General features: G+C 43.1%; 3 protein-coding genes across 3 annotated transcripts; all 3 read right to left on the reverse strand.

Moving 5' to 3' along the window:
- Positions 1 to 76: 76 nt before the first annotated feature.
- On the reverse strand, positions 77 to 508 carry H4C2 (H4 clustered histone 2). Its single transcript, XM_028107548.2, has one exon. It carries the CDS (start codon positions 487 to 489, stop codon positions 178 to 180), a length of 312 nt encoding a protein of 103 aa, XP_027963349.1. The 5' UTR covers positions 490 to 508; the 3' UTR covers positions 77 to 177.
- A 3,165-nt stretch (positions 509 to 3,673) lies between these two features.
- H3C2 (H3 clustered histone 2) lies at positions 3,674 to 6,466 on the reverse strand. The gene has a single exon (XM_028107526.2). The coding sequence runs from the start codon at positions 6,128 to 6,130 to the stop codon at positions 5,720 to 5,722; it is 411 nt and encodes a 136-aa protein (XP_027963327.1). The 5' UTR covers positions 6,131 to 6,466; the 3' UTR covers positions 3,674 to 5,719.
- Positions 6,467 to 6,562: 96 nt separating this feature from the next.
- Positions 6,563 to 17,367, reverse strand: LOC114212601 (histone H2A type 1-B). The gene is made up of 2 exons (XM_088024147.1): positions 17,349 to 17,367; positions 6,563 to 16,978 (listed from the first exon to the last, which is right to left on the reverse strand). The coding sequence occupies exon 2, from the start codon at positions 7,488 to 7,490 to the stop codon at positions 7,098 to 7,100; it is 393 nt and encodes a 130-aa protein (XP_087880273.1). The 5' UTR covers positions 7,491 to 16,978; positions 17,349 to 17,367; the 3' UTR covers positions 6,563 to 7,097.
- Positions 17,368 to 17,413: the final 46 nt, after the last annotated feature.

A 17,413-nucleotide genomic window follows, 5' to 3' on the forward strand; every position in this document is an offset into this window, starting at 1 on the left:
CGCGATGTTGTCAGGCTTGTGTTCACAACGAAAAGGCAAGTAACCACGTAAAATAAAAAGCTCCATAAACCCAACAAAACCGGGGACACAAGGCGCGTACAGCCCTTTTGGAGAGAGGGTGGGCGGCCCTAAAAAGGGCCTTTAGAGAACTTTGGAAAACAAACGAAGACGAGGCTTTTAGCCCCCGAAGCCGTAGAGGGTGCGGCCCTGGCGCTTGAGCGCGTAGACCACGTCCATGGCCGTGACCGTCTTGCGCTTGGCGTGCTCCGTGTAGGTGACGGCGTCCCGGATCACGTTCTCCAGGAACACCTTGAGCACCCCGCGGGTCTCCTCGTAGATGAGGCCGGAGATGCGCTTGACGCCGCCGCGCCGGGCCAGCCGCCGGATGGCGGGCTTGGTGATGCCCTGGATGTTGTCGCGCAGCACCTTGCGGTGGCGCTTGGCGCCGCCCTTGCCCAGGCCCTTCCCGCCCTTGCCGCGGCCAGACATGGTTGCTCGGAAGCTCTGTGCGAGTTCGACACAGAAGTGGCTCTGCGCCTCCGGCAGGAGAAATTATAAGCAGAGGCCGGACCTCGTTGAGAACTGAAAGCGCGCGCGGGAACCGCGGCCCCGCTGCCCCACCCCGGGCCCCGCCCCTCTCCGGGCCGATCTCCAATGACTGTGGCGCAGGGAGCAGGGCGGTTTCCCGCGGAAGCTCTGGATTGTCCTGAGCGCCGTGGTGTTTGTAGCTGCAGCTCTTCCTATGAGAAAGTGAGTAGGGGCTTCTAGTTTACCACGAAGTACTGTCGTTCTCATTCAGAAGGGAATGATTGTTAGCCGGGAAGGGAACCCTCAGATGCCACCCCAAAAGAGGAGTGTAGGAGTTCAGGACAAACCGTCTCCACACAGGCCACTTTGGTAGGAAGGGTAGCAGAATATGCCACCCCCAAATATGCCTCTTTGGCATGAGGACTGCTTGTGAGCAAGTCATTTTTAAGAAACACCAGACACAGGAGAATCTCTAAAATCAGAGTAGAACTCTGTCTTAAGGGACATGTTACGTTTATACAGGAGATCTCAATCTGTAAGTGTCTCCCTCTCAGTACCAGAAAGAGAAGGATGATTAAATCACCAGACAGTTTTGTCCATGGAGAAGGCCCGAGCTTAATTCTGCATCACAGCCTTGTTTACCTTTTCCCGGTAACCCGTCCCCGGCTCCCTGTGCACTCCGCTCGCACATCGACATCTTTTAGCTGAAGACGGTATTTAAGGCGGTGGCTTGGGCCTTTCCTGGGAGTTTTACTCAGTTCTTCAGAGGATCTCTCATGTATACAGGACGTATACGTGTTATTAAACTGCTGTTGGTTTTTCTCGTTACTCTTTTATTACAGGGTTCTCAGCTAAGAACTCAGAAGGGTAGGGGAAAGTTATTTTCCCTCTTTTACAGCTGTGTGACCTTGTAACCTTGCCTTAGTTTTCTTCATTTGTAAAGGTGGAGTGATGATACTGCCCATGTAGCTTTTGTGAAGATTTAAATTAACTAATGTAAGCAAAGGCCTAGAACAGAGATTGGCACAAAGAAGTCCTACGTAAATGTGCCTGGATTTTAGCTGGTATTATTACTTAAAGAATCTGTCTGGAGTTGGGAGATTGCCCTGAACACTCATTTTCAAGCTTTTACTCTGAATACAATATAGACAACACAGATACATATATTATAGTGAAAGTTTTTGTTGTTGTTGTTTGTTTCATTTTTTAATTTTTTTTAAGATTTTATTTATTAATTTGACAGAGAGAGACACAGTGAGAGAGGGAACACAAGCAGGGGGAGTGGGAGAGGGAGAAGCAGGCCTCCCGCTGAGCAGGGAGCCTGATGCGGGGCTCAATCCCAGGACCCTGGGCTCATGACCTGAGCTGAAGGCAGACGCTTAACGACTGAGCCACCCAAGGTGCCCCTGTTTGTTTGTTTTAAATCACATTTAATAAAATACAAGACATTGATGATTTCTGGTTTTTTGGGTTTGTCTTCAATTGCAGTATAGCTGACATACAATATTGTCCTAGTTTTAGGTGTACAACACAGTGAATTGATGGTTCTACACACTATGAAGTGCTCATCGTGATGTGTTGTGTTACCACCTGTTACCATACAAAGTCATTATAATATGATTAGATTCCCTATGCTGTACTTTGCATCACTGTGACTTATTTACTGTATAACTGGAAGTTTGTGTCTCTTAATCTCCTTCACCTATTTTGTTTCTTACCCCCCACCCCCACAACTACTAATTTGTTCTATTTGTCTGTTTTGTTTTTTTAGATTGCACGTATTCAGTGAAATCATATGGTATTTGACTTTCTCTGTCTGACTTAGTTCATTTAGCGTATACCCTCTAAGTCCATCCATATGAATAATAAGATTTCATCCTTTTTTTATGCTACTATTCCATTGTTACACGGTTGACCCTTGAAAAACTCAGGGGTTGGGGTACTGGCTGCTACACAGTTGAAAATCCACGTATAACTTTTGAATCCCCCCTCAAAACTACCAATACCGTACTGTTAATTAGAAGCCTTACTGATGACATAGTCTATTAACACATATTTTGTACGTCCTATGTATTCTATACTCTATTCTTATTATAAAGCAAACTAAAGAAAATATCAAGAAGATCATAAGGAAGAGAAAAACATTTACAGTAGTGTATCATATTTATTGAAAAAAATCTATAAATAAATGGGCTCATGCAGTTCAAACCTGCATTGTTCAAGGGTCAACTCTATATACCGTATATTCTTTAGCCATTCATCTATTGATTGGCAAGACTCTGATCCTACATGACATGTTAAATATGGTTGTCGGAAAAATATTCCTTTGTGCCCTCTCCCAGGGTGCACTGACTCTGTCCTTCAGTCAAGCCTGGAATGCAGTTCAAATCTCTAAACTGACTTCCCACTGTTGTGGTCAGTCTCCCTAAAACACTCATTGATTAGTAAGTCACTTCTCCTGGGATGACTGGAAGGGCTGCTACTAAATTTTTTAGTCTGAAAAATGCACCCTGACCTTGCCTTCCCCCTCTTTTCTGAAAGTCTGTAACAAACCAAAAGTGTGGTTTTATTTATTTTTTTTTTATTTTTTTTTTTAAAGATTTTATTTATTTATTTGAGAGAAAGAATGAGAGAGAGAGAGAGCACATGGGAGAGGGGAGGGTCAGAGGGAGAAGCAGACTCCCCGCCGAGCAGGGAGCCGGATGCGGGACTCGATCCGGGGACTCCAGGATCATGACCTGAGCCGAAGGCAGTCGCTCAACCGACTGAGCCACCCAGGCGCCCCAAAAGTGTGATTTTAGACACCAACAGCGTTAGCTGTAAACTTTAGCCTGTGTGGTAATATCACTTTGTGGTGCCTGGGAAAGAAAAACTCTCTGTGACCGAGGACGTTGCAACAACCGTTTAAAAGATACAATCTGTAAGTTAAACACTCCTTTTTTTTCTCCAGCATGACCTTAGTCACACCGCTAATGTAATAAAGGCTTAATGCATTAATATTAAAATGCTGGCACAACCTTTGGTCCAATATGTTCAGTAAATTTTCTTTTACAAATGCGAATTTCTTCCATTCTTTGGTTTTCAAATACCTGCTGAAGTTTCATTTCCAAACTGAGCAACAAAGTAATGCCAAATGAAAAGGAACTTTAGAATTTAAAGTTTGCATTTTTATTTCAATTTAAAAAAATCTTAGAATATAAGGGAAAATAATACACAGCTCAGGATAATTCATAGCATTTATACAATGCTCTGTGTCCAAAAATCAACTCATAGTATCCCAATAACAGTTCTGAGGTGGGTAGTATTACCCCCATTTTTCTGATGATGGAGAAATCAATTTGTGTAAGAGGTCACAGTAAGTAGTAAAACTGAACTGGAGCACTGGCCATCTATCATCCAAGTGCCGCTCTGTGCTGCCTGCTTCCAGAGGCTCCTGGAGAAAGATTAACAAGGTTATGAATTCTAAGATGGTTCAAACCTTACTTTCCTAGACACTGGACAATTATTCTTTGAGGAACTCAAGTAAATGAAGACTTAAAGCCAAATCCTTGATCCTTGGCTGGGAAAGGGGGGGCAGGTGGTGGGGCAGGAGCATAGTCTGAGCCACTGTCCTCTGGCCATCTAACTCTCAGACAGCAATGGGTACTTTTGCTTTTGTTAAAGTTATGCTCTCAGGCCCTGTACCTAAAACACCCTTTTTCTAGCAGCTACATAAAATATTAGGGGGAAAAGCCAAACAATGAACATAAGAGCCAGCACAGTTATAAGAAAAACCAAGATACTTGGACTTCAGCTGGGACCCAGAGCTGGAGAGCAAAGTCACCCTGGTTCAAGCCAAGGGTATTGGGTGCCTCTGACAGACCCTTTGTATGGGTAGCAAAGGTCTGTGCCGGAGTGGTACGTATGAGAGTCTGGAGAAATTAAATGTTGAAAATACAACACAGTGACACACACACACACACACACACACACACACACACACACACACAGAAATGTCCAACCTTATCGTTTTAAGAATGCAAATATGTTGTAAAACAAAAGTTGCTTTATTAAAATCCTGGAATGTAAATAAATCCAAGGAAACCACACAATTCAAGTTTAATCTGTGTTTTATATTTCTTGTTGAGTTGTCCGCATGATTTAATATGGTACATCAACTCACCTCTCAGACGGAGGCCCAAAATTTTAGATATTAGGACCTAAGGTGTGGAAAACAAAACACACAAAGCCTTTGGAATTTGCTGCTGTCGTGTTCTACAGCATTCAGTATTGTTCTGTTAAAGGTAGTTTGTAAGTATAGTGTAAATGCTATATAATTTTTAAAATAATTGTTTTTTAAAAAAAATATTGGGTGAAATATGGAAATTAAATTTTAAAGCAAATGTTATTTTTCATCAAGAATCAGCCACTATTCTTATGTGGGTCATCTTCCTTCCAGTACTGAACCAGCAACTCCAGAGAGCAAGATCAACAAAAGAAAAATAATTAGGACTCCTAAACTTGAATAGAAACTACAGCCAAGTGAAAAAATTATTGCCTAGGCCTAGAAGAAATAAAGCCATGCAACCAATCGCAAGCAGGGCCACAAATAAGAAATAACGTATTAAGCTATGCCTCATCAACTTATTAACAATTAAGAATGGATAGTTAGCTATAAAGAAATGTGCAAGCAGCTAGGTTCTTAGTTCAGCTGAAACTCCAGGTTATCTTTAAAAAAATTAAAAAAGATGAAATGTTACAAGAAAACTATTGGGGTGAGGAAACTTTTTTGTAAGAAACTACTAAAAAACCGGGAATATTTATACTCCTTTGAAACTGATTCCAAATCATGAATGAATAACTTGTGTTAAGAGGTAAAAATTATGGGCTGTTTAAAATGCGAAGATCATTAACAGGATCGAAACAAAATGAAGTACATATTCTCTGCTACCGTTTAAAATGGCTCGTTACTGTCAAGCTACTCTCGCTTATCTAGGAAAATTCACCGCAAGTCTACTATTCCACTGTTGAACCTGATCATTCCGTCGTAGAATATGCCAATGACCAGGGTTAGCACGGATTCCCAACTTAGCAGGCTCAGGGTCACAGTCAAGAGTACCGAAAGTATCACAGCCACTTTTGCTGAAACTAATTGGGTGGCTCTGAAAAGAGCCTTTGGGTTTAAAGTTGGCACGGAACCAGGAAATCACATTTAGGCCCTCTCCCCGCGGATGCGGCGCGCCAGCTGGATGTCCTTGGGCATGATGGTGACGCGCTTGGCGTGGATGGCGCACAGGTTGGTGTCCTCGAAGAGCCCCACCAGGTAGGCCTCGCACGCCTCCTGCAGGGCCATGACGGCCGAGCTCTGGAAGCGCAGGTCGGTCTTGAAGTCCTGCGCGATCTCGCGCACCAGCCGCTGGAACGGCAGCTTGCGGATCAGCAGCTCGGTGGACTTCTGGTAGCGCCGGATCTCGCGCAGGGCCACCGTGCCGGGCCGGTAGCGGTGCGGCTTCTTGACGCCGCCGGTGGCCGGCGCGCTCTTGCGGGCCGCCTTGGTGGCCAGCTGCTTGCGCGGGGCCTTGCCGCCGGTCGACTTGCGGGCCGTCTGCTTCGTGCGAGCCATCTCAGAGGCGAACTGAGTGTGTCTTCACCGAAGCCGGTAAAAGGCAAACAGCCCTCCTGCTTTTATACAGCCAGACCAACAACCATTGGGCCCAAGGATATTCAAAAATTCCCGCGCCCTCCCCGGATTGGCCCAGCTCCGTGAGGTGCCCGGATTAAGAGTTGCTTTCGGGTTGGTGAATGAATACTAAACCCTGCCCTTCACTGTAGCTACTCTGACGTCATTTGTTTACCCTTTCCCTTCTTAGATCCACTGTGCACAAAATTCTTGCACCGAGCTTAAGATGTTTTGAAATGTACGGTAATCACGCAAAGCAACATAGGAATTTCCAATGTATCTTTTTTTTAAAGAGAAATCCTCAAGATAATTTGCAGGTGTTTAGGGAAATAAATGGGCTGCATCTAAAACGAAATTCTGGGTGTGGCACAAATATTGTGAATTAGGAAAATGGTCTTTATTCGCAAGCATGAATTATCAAGGACCTGTAACTTACTCTCATTTGCTTAAGCAGATGTGCATTTTCATCACCTTGGATCTAGATGGAGAATGTGGGTATTATCTTTACCATAAAATGTTAAGATCCCAACGCTCACTATTTTCATTTTACAAAGTATGAAGCTGTCCTTGCGATAAACTTGCAAACTTACCTATAGACCATAGCCCTTTCTGCCTGACTAGAAAGTAGCCTACCTACTATGGCCAAACACGGTGAATACCGTTAGCCACACTTGCACTAAACTCACGTGTGGCTTTTACCTCAAAGCTAATTGTTACTGACTTTTTATGGAGGGGGGAGCAAAGCTTTCTGGGGGTTGTGACATTTCATGTTTTTAAGCGCTCGTAATAGTTCAAAGCAGGACAGCTCTTTCGGTGGAAAAGGTGGGTGGCTCTTAAAAGAGCCTTTGCAAGTTGTTAGGTTAACTCTTGATTAGGAAAAAACCCACGTTAAGAAAATACGGCCAGCATTTCACTTCCCCTTGGCCTTGTGGTGGCTCTCGGTCTTCTTGGGCAGCAGCACGGCCTGGATGTTGGGCAGGACGCCGCCCTGCGCGATGGTCACGCGGCCCAGCAGCTTGTTGAGCTCCTCGTCGTTGCGGATGGCCAGCTGCAGGTGGCGCGGGATGATGCGCGTCTTCTTGTTGTCGCGCGCCGCGTTGCCCGCCAGCTCCAGGATCTCGGCCGTCAGGTACTCGAGCACGGCCGCCAGGTACACGGGCGCGCCGGCCCCGACCCGCTCCGAGTAGTTGCCCTTGCGGAGCAGGCGGTGGACGCGGCCCACCGGGAACTGCAGGCCGGCCCGCGACGAGCGCGTCTTGGCCTTGGCGCGAGCCTTGCCGCCTTGTTTGCCGCGACCTGACATGGATCCTGGCGTAGAAAGCAAACGCCTTCAGAAAAAAACAAGCAGTATAAAGCAAGAGCGAGCGCGAGAGAAATATTTATACTACCGGGAGGTAGGCTGTTTGCAAGCCTCCCATTGGCTACTTTCAACTAACCAATGGAAAAGCAGAATCAGCATCCCTCATTTGCATACACGCCCTCCGCCTAGCGGAAGGTTTTTGCATGCTGTCGCTGTAGTGTAATGAGGCCTGAAGAGCTTTTATTTTAATACTAATAAATGAATCAATTTGGTTCTTTCAAATAATATTATTTCAAAATGCAATCAGAAGCAGAAGTGTTTGTCCTCACTGCTCTGTCTTTTGGCCGTTTTTCCTTTTCCGGGATTGTGACTGTGGAAAGGAAGAAACAGAAAAATTGCTGAATAAATAACATTTAAAGAAGTCTGTCTATTCCAGCAGTTGCGTTAACGCTTTGAACCTTAAAACAGAAAAGAAAGAAAGGAACAAAATAATTCTTCGGGGAAATCTGGCTGGCGCAGTGGGTTAAGCATGGGACTCTTGGTTTAGGCTCTGGACCTGATCTCAGGGTTGTGGGACTGAGCCCCAGGGAGCCCCAGCGTGGGCCTCTCTGCTCTTAGGGCGGTTTCGGTTTAAGATTCTCTCACCCTCTGCCCTCCCACCCCTCGCTTGCTTGCTCTCAAATAAACAAATCTAAAAATAATAATAATAATAATTCTTTGTCAGAGCCCAAATCTTAAATTATCTGAACAGTGAAAACTGAAAGCAAGACCTGGACCGTACAGCCCCGGAGCTAGGACAGCAAATTTTCTGCTTCAGACTTTATCTTACATATGAGGCCTTACGAGGACCACCCTCAAGGTATGTAGAGTACTGTGTTCACCTTAGAGACTGAAAAACTTAGAGACTGAGATTGTTTGTTTGACCTTGTGCAGACTCACGCTGAGTTAATGAGACAAGGACTCCAAACTCCTGACTAGGAAAGTCATCATTCCCAGTGCCATTCCCAATTCTCCTGCCTTCTCTCTCTCTTTTCTCATTTGGCTGCAACACAAAGGATTCTAGTTGGTTCGGGAAATTCCGCCGTCATCAAGAGAGATTGCCAGGAGAAATGCTGTTTTTCCTTTTACAGTCCATGAGATAGAACTAAATGGGGCGCAGATGGAGGTGAATAATTATTTCAGAAATTTTTTCAGGCTCAAGCTAAAGGTCTCCTGATTCCCAAACAGGATGGTAAAAGGAACAAGAGCCTATGTGTGAGAAAATCTACTCATAAGCCAACTCTGTCAGAGAACCATCTTTTGATCCAGGGAACCTGGCAGGAGAGTAAAGATGCTCATCTTCTGTTTCTTTTTTGCCTTCTCTTAAGTCTTCTGACCCTTTTGACTTTTTTTTTCTTAAGAATATTCAACCTCCTGGGTGCCTGGGTGGCTCAGTTGGTTAAGCGACTGCCTTCGGCTCAAGTCATGATCCCGGAGTCCTGGGGTCGAGTCCCACATCCGGCTCCCTGTTCAGCGGGGAGCCTGCTTCTCCCTCTGACCTTCTCCCCTCTCATACTGTTTCTCTCTCTCTCTCTCTCTCTCTCTCTCTCTCTCTCTCTCTCTCTCAAATAAATAAATAAAATCTTAAAAATAAGAATATTCAACCTGCTTTTTAATTTCATCGTCATCTTCACTATCACCAACACTGATAATAACCACTGGCTCAGTGTCTTTGCCAGACCCCAGATGGAGATATAAAAAGATATCTCAAATCCTGCCTCGAAGACTTGATATTCTTGAAAAGGCAAGAATTGTATATCTGAAGACTAAATAGTAGAGCATAATCTGCATCCCCAAAAGAAGGTTTAAATAATAAGTAATATAAGACCACATGGAGGAGAAGAGTAATCACTGTGGGTTAGAAGGGGAAGAGAGTGTGTGCGGGAGATGAGCATCCAGCATTCAGTCAACGTATATTTACTGAACTCCTGCTACATGCCAGTGTTCCAGGTACATGGAACATGGCAGTGAAAAAAGCAGGTAACCACCTGTTCGTACCCTTGTGGTGAGGCTCTTCTAGTGTGGGGAAGCGCACAATAAGCTAAGTACATAGTAAAAGTGCACAGTGCATTTTTTGGAGTTGAGTGGTTTGGACAAAAGGTAGGAAAAGGGCATAGATACAAAGATGGTCAGGGAAAGCGTCACCAAGACGGTATCATTTGAGCTCAAACCTGAAAGAGGGAAAGAAGTTAGCCAAACAAGAAGAATAAATGCTTCAATAAAAGGCCACATGCATCCAAAGCCAAGGGAACGTCAGAGGCTAAGGGCCAGAAGATAGAAGTGTTCTCATTTCTTGAATACACTGTAGGTCACTTTGGATGGAGCAGTGGGTATGTACAGAGCTAGGTAAAATAGAAGGCAAGATTAAGGCCTGTTTCAAAAACCCAGAATAGAAACTGCAGTCACAACATCACAAATCTATATTCCATTGAATCACGGATGAAAATAAGTCATCCAGTTATCTAGGTCACTGTGTCAGACAAATCGACAAACACTTGGCCTCTGCTATGAGTAGAACAACTTAATGAAATCCTATTAGCAAGGTTTCAAAATCAGCAACATCTAGGCATTTGACTCTGAAGAATAATGTGGAGAGCAGATATTGGGGAGGAAGATGAGGGGGGTAAATTCTTCCATAAAAATATGAGAAGAGTAGCTGTTCCCAATAACCCCTCTTCTGCCAGGAGCAGGACACTTTGACGCATATGGGTTTATATAAGCAATGAAAGAAAGTAAATATCTTTTCCTTGCTCAATCAAAAAAGTGTAATGTGACTTGAACTCACTTGAGAAAATCTAACTGGCCTTGAGGTTATTGTTGAAGGAGTCCAGAACATGCCCTCCCCAAATATGCTACTCTGGCATATTGACTAATTGGAGTTAAAGAACTTGCAAAAGAACAGCTGTGAGGACAATCTCATTTTTTACCTTTTTTTCCTTAAAAGCAGGGGTTGAAATTCCCATGTGAAAGATGTCCTCCCTATACCAGAAAGAAAGAGTCATTCTTCTCACCATGGCCAGGAAATTGAGGCTAAGAGAAATCTGTACAAACATTGCTAAACTAACCCTTAATCTTCCCAGTCTCTTCACCCGGTTAACTACCCCAGCCCCAGCCCCTTTGCCTGTCACGTTGTCACACACCTGTTTTTTGTCCGACACAGTATATAAGCATTAAATTCCAACTGCTTCTTTGGGTCTTCATTTTTCTTTCAAAAACTCCCATGTACATGTAAACAAAAAGTAATAATTAAAACTTGTAGGCTTTTATCCCATTAATCTATGTCAGTTGAATTCTTAGACCCAGTTGGAGAGCCTGTGAGTGTAGAGAGAAATTGTTCCTCCCCTACAAGTAGAAGCATTTGGAAGAATCTGGGTTCGAGTACATTCAAGCTGAAGAACTTGGCAATCTAGAAATGGCAAAGAGAGCAAACAAACAACGGCAACAATAAAGACATAAAACAAGAAAAACCTGGTATCTCTAGCCAAAAGACCAAGGGTCGACCTAGAAAGTAGAAAACTTATGAAATAAGCACTGTGCTCCAACGAAACACCATGGAAAAAATTGTGCATCTGCCTCCCCATCTCCCTAGGCATAAGGTTTCCACAGAGGCCACATGGGGATCCTGGACATCACTTACTCAGCAATGATGAGACACTTCTCCCTCTCAGCATGTGGGAATCATCCACCCAGGATTTTAAGGCAGCCATCATAAAAACACTTCAGTGAGCAATTATAGACACACTTGAAACAAATGAAAGACTGGAAAACCTCCAGGAAAAAGATAAAAGATGTAAAAAAGAACCAAATTCAGATTTTAGAACTGAAAAAATACAACGACTGAAATAAAAAGCTCCATGGATGGGCTCAGCAGCAGAATGGAGAAGACAGAGGGGAAAAAAAATCAGTGAATCTGAAGATAGAATAATAGAAATTACCCAATTTGAACAACAGAGAGAGAATAGACTGGGGAGAAAAATCAACATCAGAGACACGTGGGACAATGACAAAAGACCAAATGTTGCGGAGAGATGCTGAAGAACTCCTAAAATTGACAAAAGATGTAAACCTACAGATTTCAGAAGCTACACAAACCCCCAGGTAGAATAAACCAAAACACATTCTTGCCACAAAACACATCATAATCGAACCTATGCAAACTAAAAGCAAAACAAACAAACAAACAAACAAAATCTTGAAAGCAGTGAGAGAAATAAAACCTACATAAAAGGGAAAAATCAATTCAAATGGCAGCAGATTTCTCATCAGAAACCACATACCAAAAGGCAATGTCACATTTTTTAAGAGCTAAAAGAAGGGAACTGGTACCGTCACTCTGAATTTCACGTCCTTTAGGAATCGGTGGGGAAATAAAGACATTCTCAGATGAAGTAAAGTGGAATTTGTTGCTAGCATATCTCTCCAGAGAAGAATGGCAAGAGGAAGTTCTTGAAAAAGAATGGAAATGATATAAGATTTTTGGAACATCAGGAAGGAAGAAAGTAAAGAAAGAAATATGGGTAAATACAATTCCCTTCAGTTTTCTAAATTATGTTTAGAAGCTAAATTTCTTATATTATCTGATGTGGTTCTCGATGTATATAGAGGAAATATTTCAGATAATTATATTATAAACAAGAGAGGGCAAAAAGATTTAAAAGGAGACAGGCTTTGTAAAGTTGAACTGATAACTAGATACCGGTGGACTGTGATGTTATATGTATGTAATATCTAGAGCAACCACTAAAAACTATGAAAAGACAATAGATGATTCAAATTCAAATTGTCTCAAGAAAATATTCAAGCAGCCCACAGGAAAGTCTGAATTAGAAAACAGAGAAATGAACAACAGCGAGGGAAAAATTAAAAACAAACCAAAAAAAAAAACCCACCAGAAAACAAAAAGTAAAATGGCGAACTTAAGGCCTAACATGTATGGAAGAAAAATTCTTCCTAAACCCCTTTAGAGTCCCTGGCTGGGTGTGATAATTAAACTAACAAAGATAAACTAGCAGGAGAAAAGCATACAAATTTTATTGGAACTTTTACATGGCCTTGGGAGCCTTCCTAAAAAAATGAAGACCTAAAGAAGTGACCAAAGCAGGAAACTTTTATAACTTTAGGCAACAAAGTAGATTTCTAAAGGACTGAAAAGACAAGGGGGTTTGGGCAATGGGTATAGTAAATGTTGAAGTAACATTTTTGTTCATAGAGTCTTCTCAGCCCTAAATTCCCTGTTTCTGGTGATGTTTTTCTAATCCTGCCTTTAGAGAAGAGGGGTGAGGAAGAGGAGGTCAAAGTAACCTTGGTTTGCTGTTTTCCCAAACGCCTCTAGCGTAAGATATTCAGTATGTCAAAGTGCCATCTTTTGGGGTAGTATGCCTGAACCCCATCATTGTCAATAATTGCATTAAATGTACATGGTCTAAATACATCCATTAAAAAACAGAGATCGGCTGAGTGGATAAAAGTACATGCTCCAAATGGATGCTGTTGTAGGGAGGAAAAATAATTTTCCCTCTATCCTTCTAGATTGTTAGCTGAATTCAGTTTGTAATCTAATACAAGAGAGATTAACAGGAGGAAGCAGAATTTAAAAAAAAAACAAGAAACAAAAAACCCCAGAAGTTTCATAACATGTGTACCTCCTGTATACAAGGGGGAGATCCAGGAAACACTGAGTAATGCCTCAAATGGCCCAAGCCACCACCTTAAATACCATCTCCAGCTAAAGGCAAAAGATGTTCAGGGTGGAGGGTGGGGAGGCCCATTTTGGGAGGTTACCAGGCAAAGCACAGTAAACAAGGCTGTGGTTGTTAGGCAGATTGAAGTTTTTGCCTTCTCCAATGAGTTCCCACAGGTTTAGTCATCCTTCCTGGCACAGAGAGGGAAACACTCTTGCAAATGCAGATTTCCCTTGAAAATGTAAATTTCTCTTACGAAAGGCTAACTTCTACTAGGTTTTCAAAGCTTTTTTAATGTCTGCTATTAAAAAAAAAATCAGGGGCGTCTGGGTGGCTCAGTCAGTTAAGCATCTGCCTTTGGCTCAGGTCACTATCCCAGAGTCCTGGAATCGAGCCCCACGTTGGGTTCCCTGCTCTGCGGGGAGCCTGCTTCTCCCTCTCCCTCTGCCTGCCTCTCTGCCTACTTGAGCCCTCTCTCTCTCTGTCAAATAAATAAATAAATCTTTTAAAAAAGATCAGTTTAGGTAATCCTTATGCCAAGGAGGCATATTTTAGGGTGGCAAATAATGTTCCCCTTCATTGTCTACAGGAACTCACTTCAAATATAACTATATACGCATGCTGAAATTATAGGGTAGAGGAAGAACAACCCTGCAAATATCAACAAAAGGAATCAAGGGTGCCTATATTAGTATCAAGTAAGTAAACCAGAGCAAAGAAAATTACCAGAGATAGAAAAGGACATTACAAATGATAAAAGAGTCAATCTAATAAGAAAACCAAGCAATTTTTTTGTTTTGTTTTGTTTTTTAAGTTTTTATTTATTTATTTGACAGAGAGGGAGATAGGACAAGCAGGAGGAATGGCAGGCAGAGAAGCAGGCTCCCCTCTGAGCAGGGAGCCCGATGCAGGGCTCCACCCCAGGACCCTGAGATCATGACCTGAGCTGAAGACAGACGCTTAACCGACTGAGCCATCCAGGTGCCCCAAACCCAGAAATTCTTTATAAATGTGTAAGCACCAAATAACAGCCTTACAAAATATGTGAGGAAAACTGGTAGAACTGCAAGGAGTAATTGGTAGACAGGTAGACAGGTCAACACCCCCTCTCAACAATTGATAGAACAACTACACAAAAATTTAGCAAATATATAGAATTCAACGAGTGGCTTGTTTTCATCTGTAAACCAGCAGTGGTAATGTAGAGGTGGAGAAATGTTCCCTTCTTCCTTTCTAGGCTCTTTGGCTGGTTTAATAATTACATTTTGACACAAGGCAGATTAATAGGAGAAAAGCAAATATAATTTCTTATGTCTGAGAGCCCTGTAAAGACATGAGACTCAAAGGCAGTCAGGCAATTGACGATTGTATGATATCCATACGTGGTGAGGACCTGGGGCTTCAGAGGAGAGTTGGCAATTCACAGGAAGGTAAGAGTAGATGTTAATCAGATGTTTGCCCTGCCTCGCAGGTAAGTTTTTCAGATTAAAAAAAAAGTTATCCCTGACAATAGCTCTCTTTCTGGTACTGTTAGACTAGGCTAGGCTCTAACAGGATGCCTGGAGGCCAGCAAGGAGGCAGGCATGGGCAGCTGTGGGGAAGGTCATAGGCCTGTCCTGGCAGCATCCACGAGAGGCCAGATCCCACCAGACGGGCCCACGATGGCAGCGCCACGACAGGAAACCCCTGAGCAAGTGAGGAAGAAAAAGCAGGGGGAGGCCGCTCCTTCTCTCTCATATCTCAGGGGTATACTTTTAACTTTAATAAACTTTCCGGCTTGTGTCCCTTGTCCTCTGTGTTGCATGTCTGTCCTTGAATTCTTTCTTGTGACAAGACCAAGAACCTTTGATCACCTCTTCGGAACCGGCCGAGTGGAGGCCCCAGGGCCCAGGGTTTCCCTGTTCACTTGGCAACAAGATCTCTATTAAATTTGAAAGGATAAAAGAAAGTATGAACTCATATGACATTAATATATCTATACGTTTATAGACTGGCACAAAATAAAATTTCCAGAAGATTGATGGCAAAAAAGTCCTGGATAATGGAATTACAGTTGATTTTCATTTGTTTATTTGAAATTTTTGTGGTGGTTGTTATTTTAAAATAACGGGCAGGTATTATTTTGCAAGGAAGTTAAAAAGAACTGACTTAAATGTGTATATTATTTAATGGAAACGAAAAGCCAAGGAGAAAGACATCAGATGCTGCGGAGAGATGCCGAAGACAGGACGGAGAAGTCTGTGTCCTCTCATCCGCCAGGAAGCAGAGCCAGGGCATCCCATCTCTAACTGTGCCCTATCTCCTGAATCATGAACACTTTCTGGACGCCCTGTTATCTGTCTGTGGATCCTTCTTTTCTTTTCCAAATTCTCAACCTTTCTCCAAATTAAAAGTCTTCGGAACCCCCCTCTGTCTTGTTCCTGGCACCCAGAACTTAGCCCAGAGCAGCTCCCCTTTCCCTCCCTGACAGATTGAGCTCTTCCTGTCTCCAGCTCATCTTTGTTGGATAGGAAGGCAGGCAAAACTTCCCGTGGCTGCAAGAAGAATCAGGGAAGTAATACAGGCTTTTTTTCTTTTTCTCATTTGCCTTTTTACTCAGAAACTGCCTCTCTGGAGAAAATGTGGGTACTTTATTAGGGAAGAGGGTATATAAACCCTTGTAGAACTTCACTTGGATGGCTTGCCCTACTGGCTCTGCTGTGTCTAAAATTGGTGCCTCATCAGATGCAGCTGGAGAGATTTTATGAGTTTTTTCCTACTTTCTCACCACTCCCCACTATAGATCGGGAGTCTACCACAGAGTCCAGGTATCTGATTATTTAAATTCTCTGTTCACTTATTAGAGATCAGCCAGGTATTCAGTACAGATGGTAAAAAGGCCTAAGTCTAAGTTTACAAACCCAAGTTTAGTTTGAACTTGTCAATTAAGGGTAAAGTTTTAGGTAAAGCATCAAATATTAGGAATGAAGGGGAGCATGGAGGGGGAGAGAGGAGAGAGAGAGATGAAAGGTAGAAAGCAAGCGGGCAGGCAAAAGTTTTGAAGGACAAGATGGGAAAAAAATAATCCCTACCTCAGACCATTTTGAAGAGGTTAAGAAATAATATTAAGGGTCAGTGATTCTTAAACTGTTGCCTGAGTTCGATAATTAAAAAAAAGGGGGGGCAGAATATGTCTTTTTATAATTATTAATTTTTGAGGCTGGGGTCTCATTCACAACTATATTTTGTGTTGCTGAGACTTGAGGTACTCATAGAGCCGTTGGCTGACGTGGGATCTGGGAAAAAGATCATTTAAATTTAAATTTTCTTTATAAAGGGGTCCTTTTAAAGAAATTCTACTGTATATTTTATTTCTTCATCCAAAGACACTGTTGTATGTCAACTACATAAAATGCTCATAAACAGATGAAAAATACTGTTTTCCTCTTTTTCGTAGGCAGTCAACAGCTTAGTCCTACCCATTCTCCTCTCCTCCCCGTCCCGGATTTAGAGCTGATCCATTACCTCCTCTTCCTCAACCAAGGTCATTTTCTGTCTACTGGGGATTATTTTTGGGAGTCCGGGTTCTTTGAAAAAAGTTTACCAAGAAACACCAGCACATCTTCCTCTCCCGACCTGGGCCTTCCCCGCCAGTCAGTGAAGTGGCGCGATTGGGAAGAGCGGGAAATTCAAACCTTTTGTCCTTCCTATGGCTGGAGGGCCATCTTTCCCGCCCTTCTAGTGGCATTCCCGAAAAGCCACACTCAGAACAGGAAATGGGAGCTCGGATTCCTGGAACGCAAGAAAAATTGAAACGGGTTTAGACTGGCTATTGCCATCGGTAAACAATTCTAACGCGCAACTAATTTCCTTTAATCTGCGCAGATTAAAGGTATACCCCAGAAGTGCCCACAGGAACCACGAGCGACTGTTTACTGTTTACCCAATGCTTTAGGGCAGGGAATTTAGGGTCCAGGTATATATAAGCCCCTGCCTGCTCTCTTTCCGCCACCCAAAACTGCCCCTCCTCCCAATGAGGCAAGTCTGGATTAATTATCCCCTGAGGGTCCCTATTCTGAAAACTTTTAACCACTTCTTTAGCCAGCAGGAAAATCCCTCTCTTCTAGAAACGTGGACACTGTTCAGGGCAGTGAACACTTACAAGCATCCTGAAGCTTAGGGAAAAACGGAACCCGGGCTGAAAAATAATTTCTCGGCTCTAAAATT

This window comes from Eumetopias jubatus, unplaced genomic scaffold (assembly GCF_037043125.1).
Source record: "Eumetopias jubatus isolate StellerSeaLion01/CBP00866 unplaced genomic scaffold, mEumJub1_p1.0 scaffold_6, whole genome shotgun sequence".
In the NCBI taxonomy this organism is placed as follows: domain Eukaryota; kingdom Metazoa; phylum Chordata; class Mammalia; order Carnivora; family Otariidae; genus Eumetopias; species Eumetopias jubatus.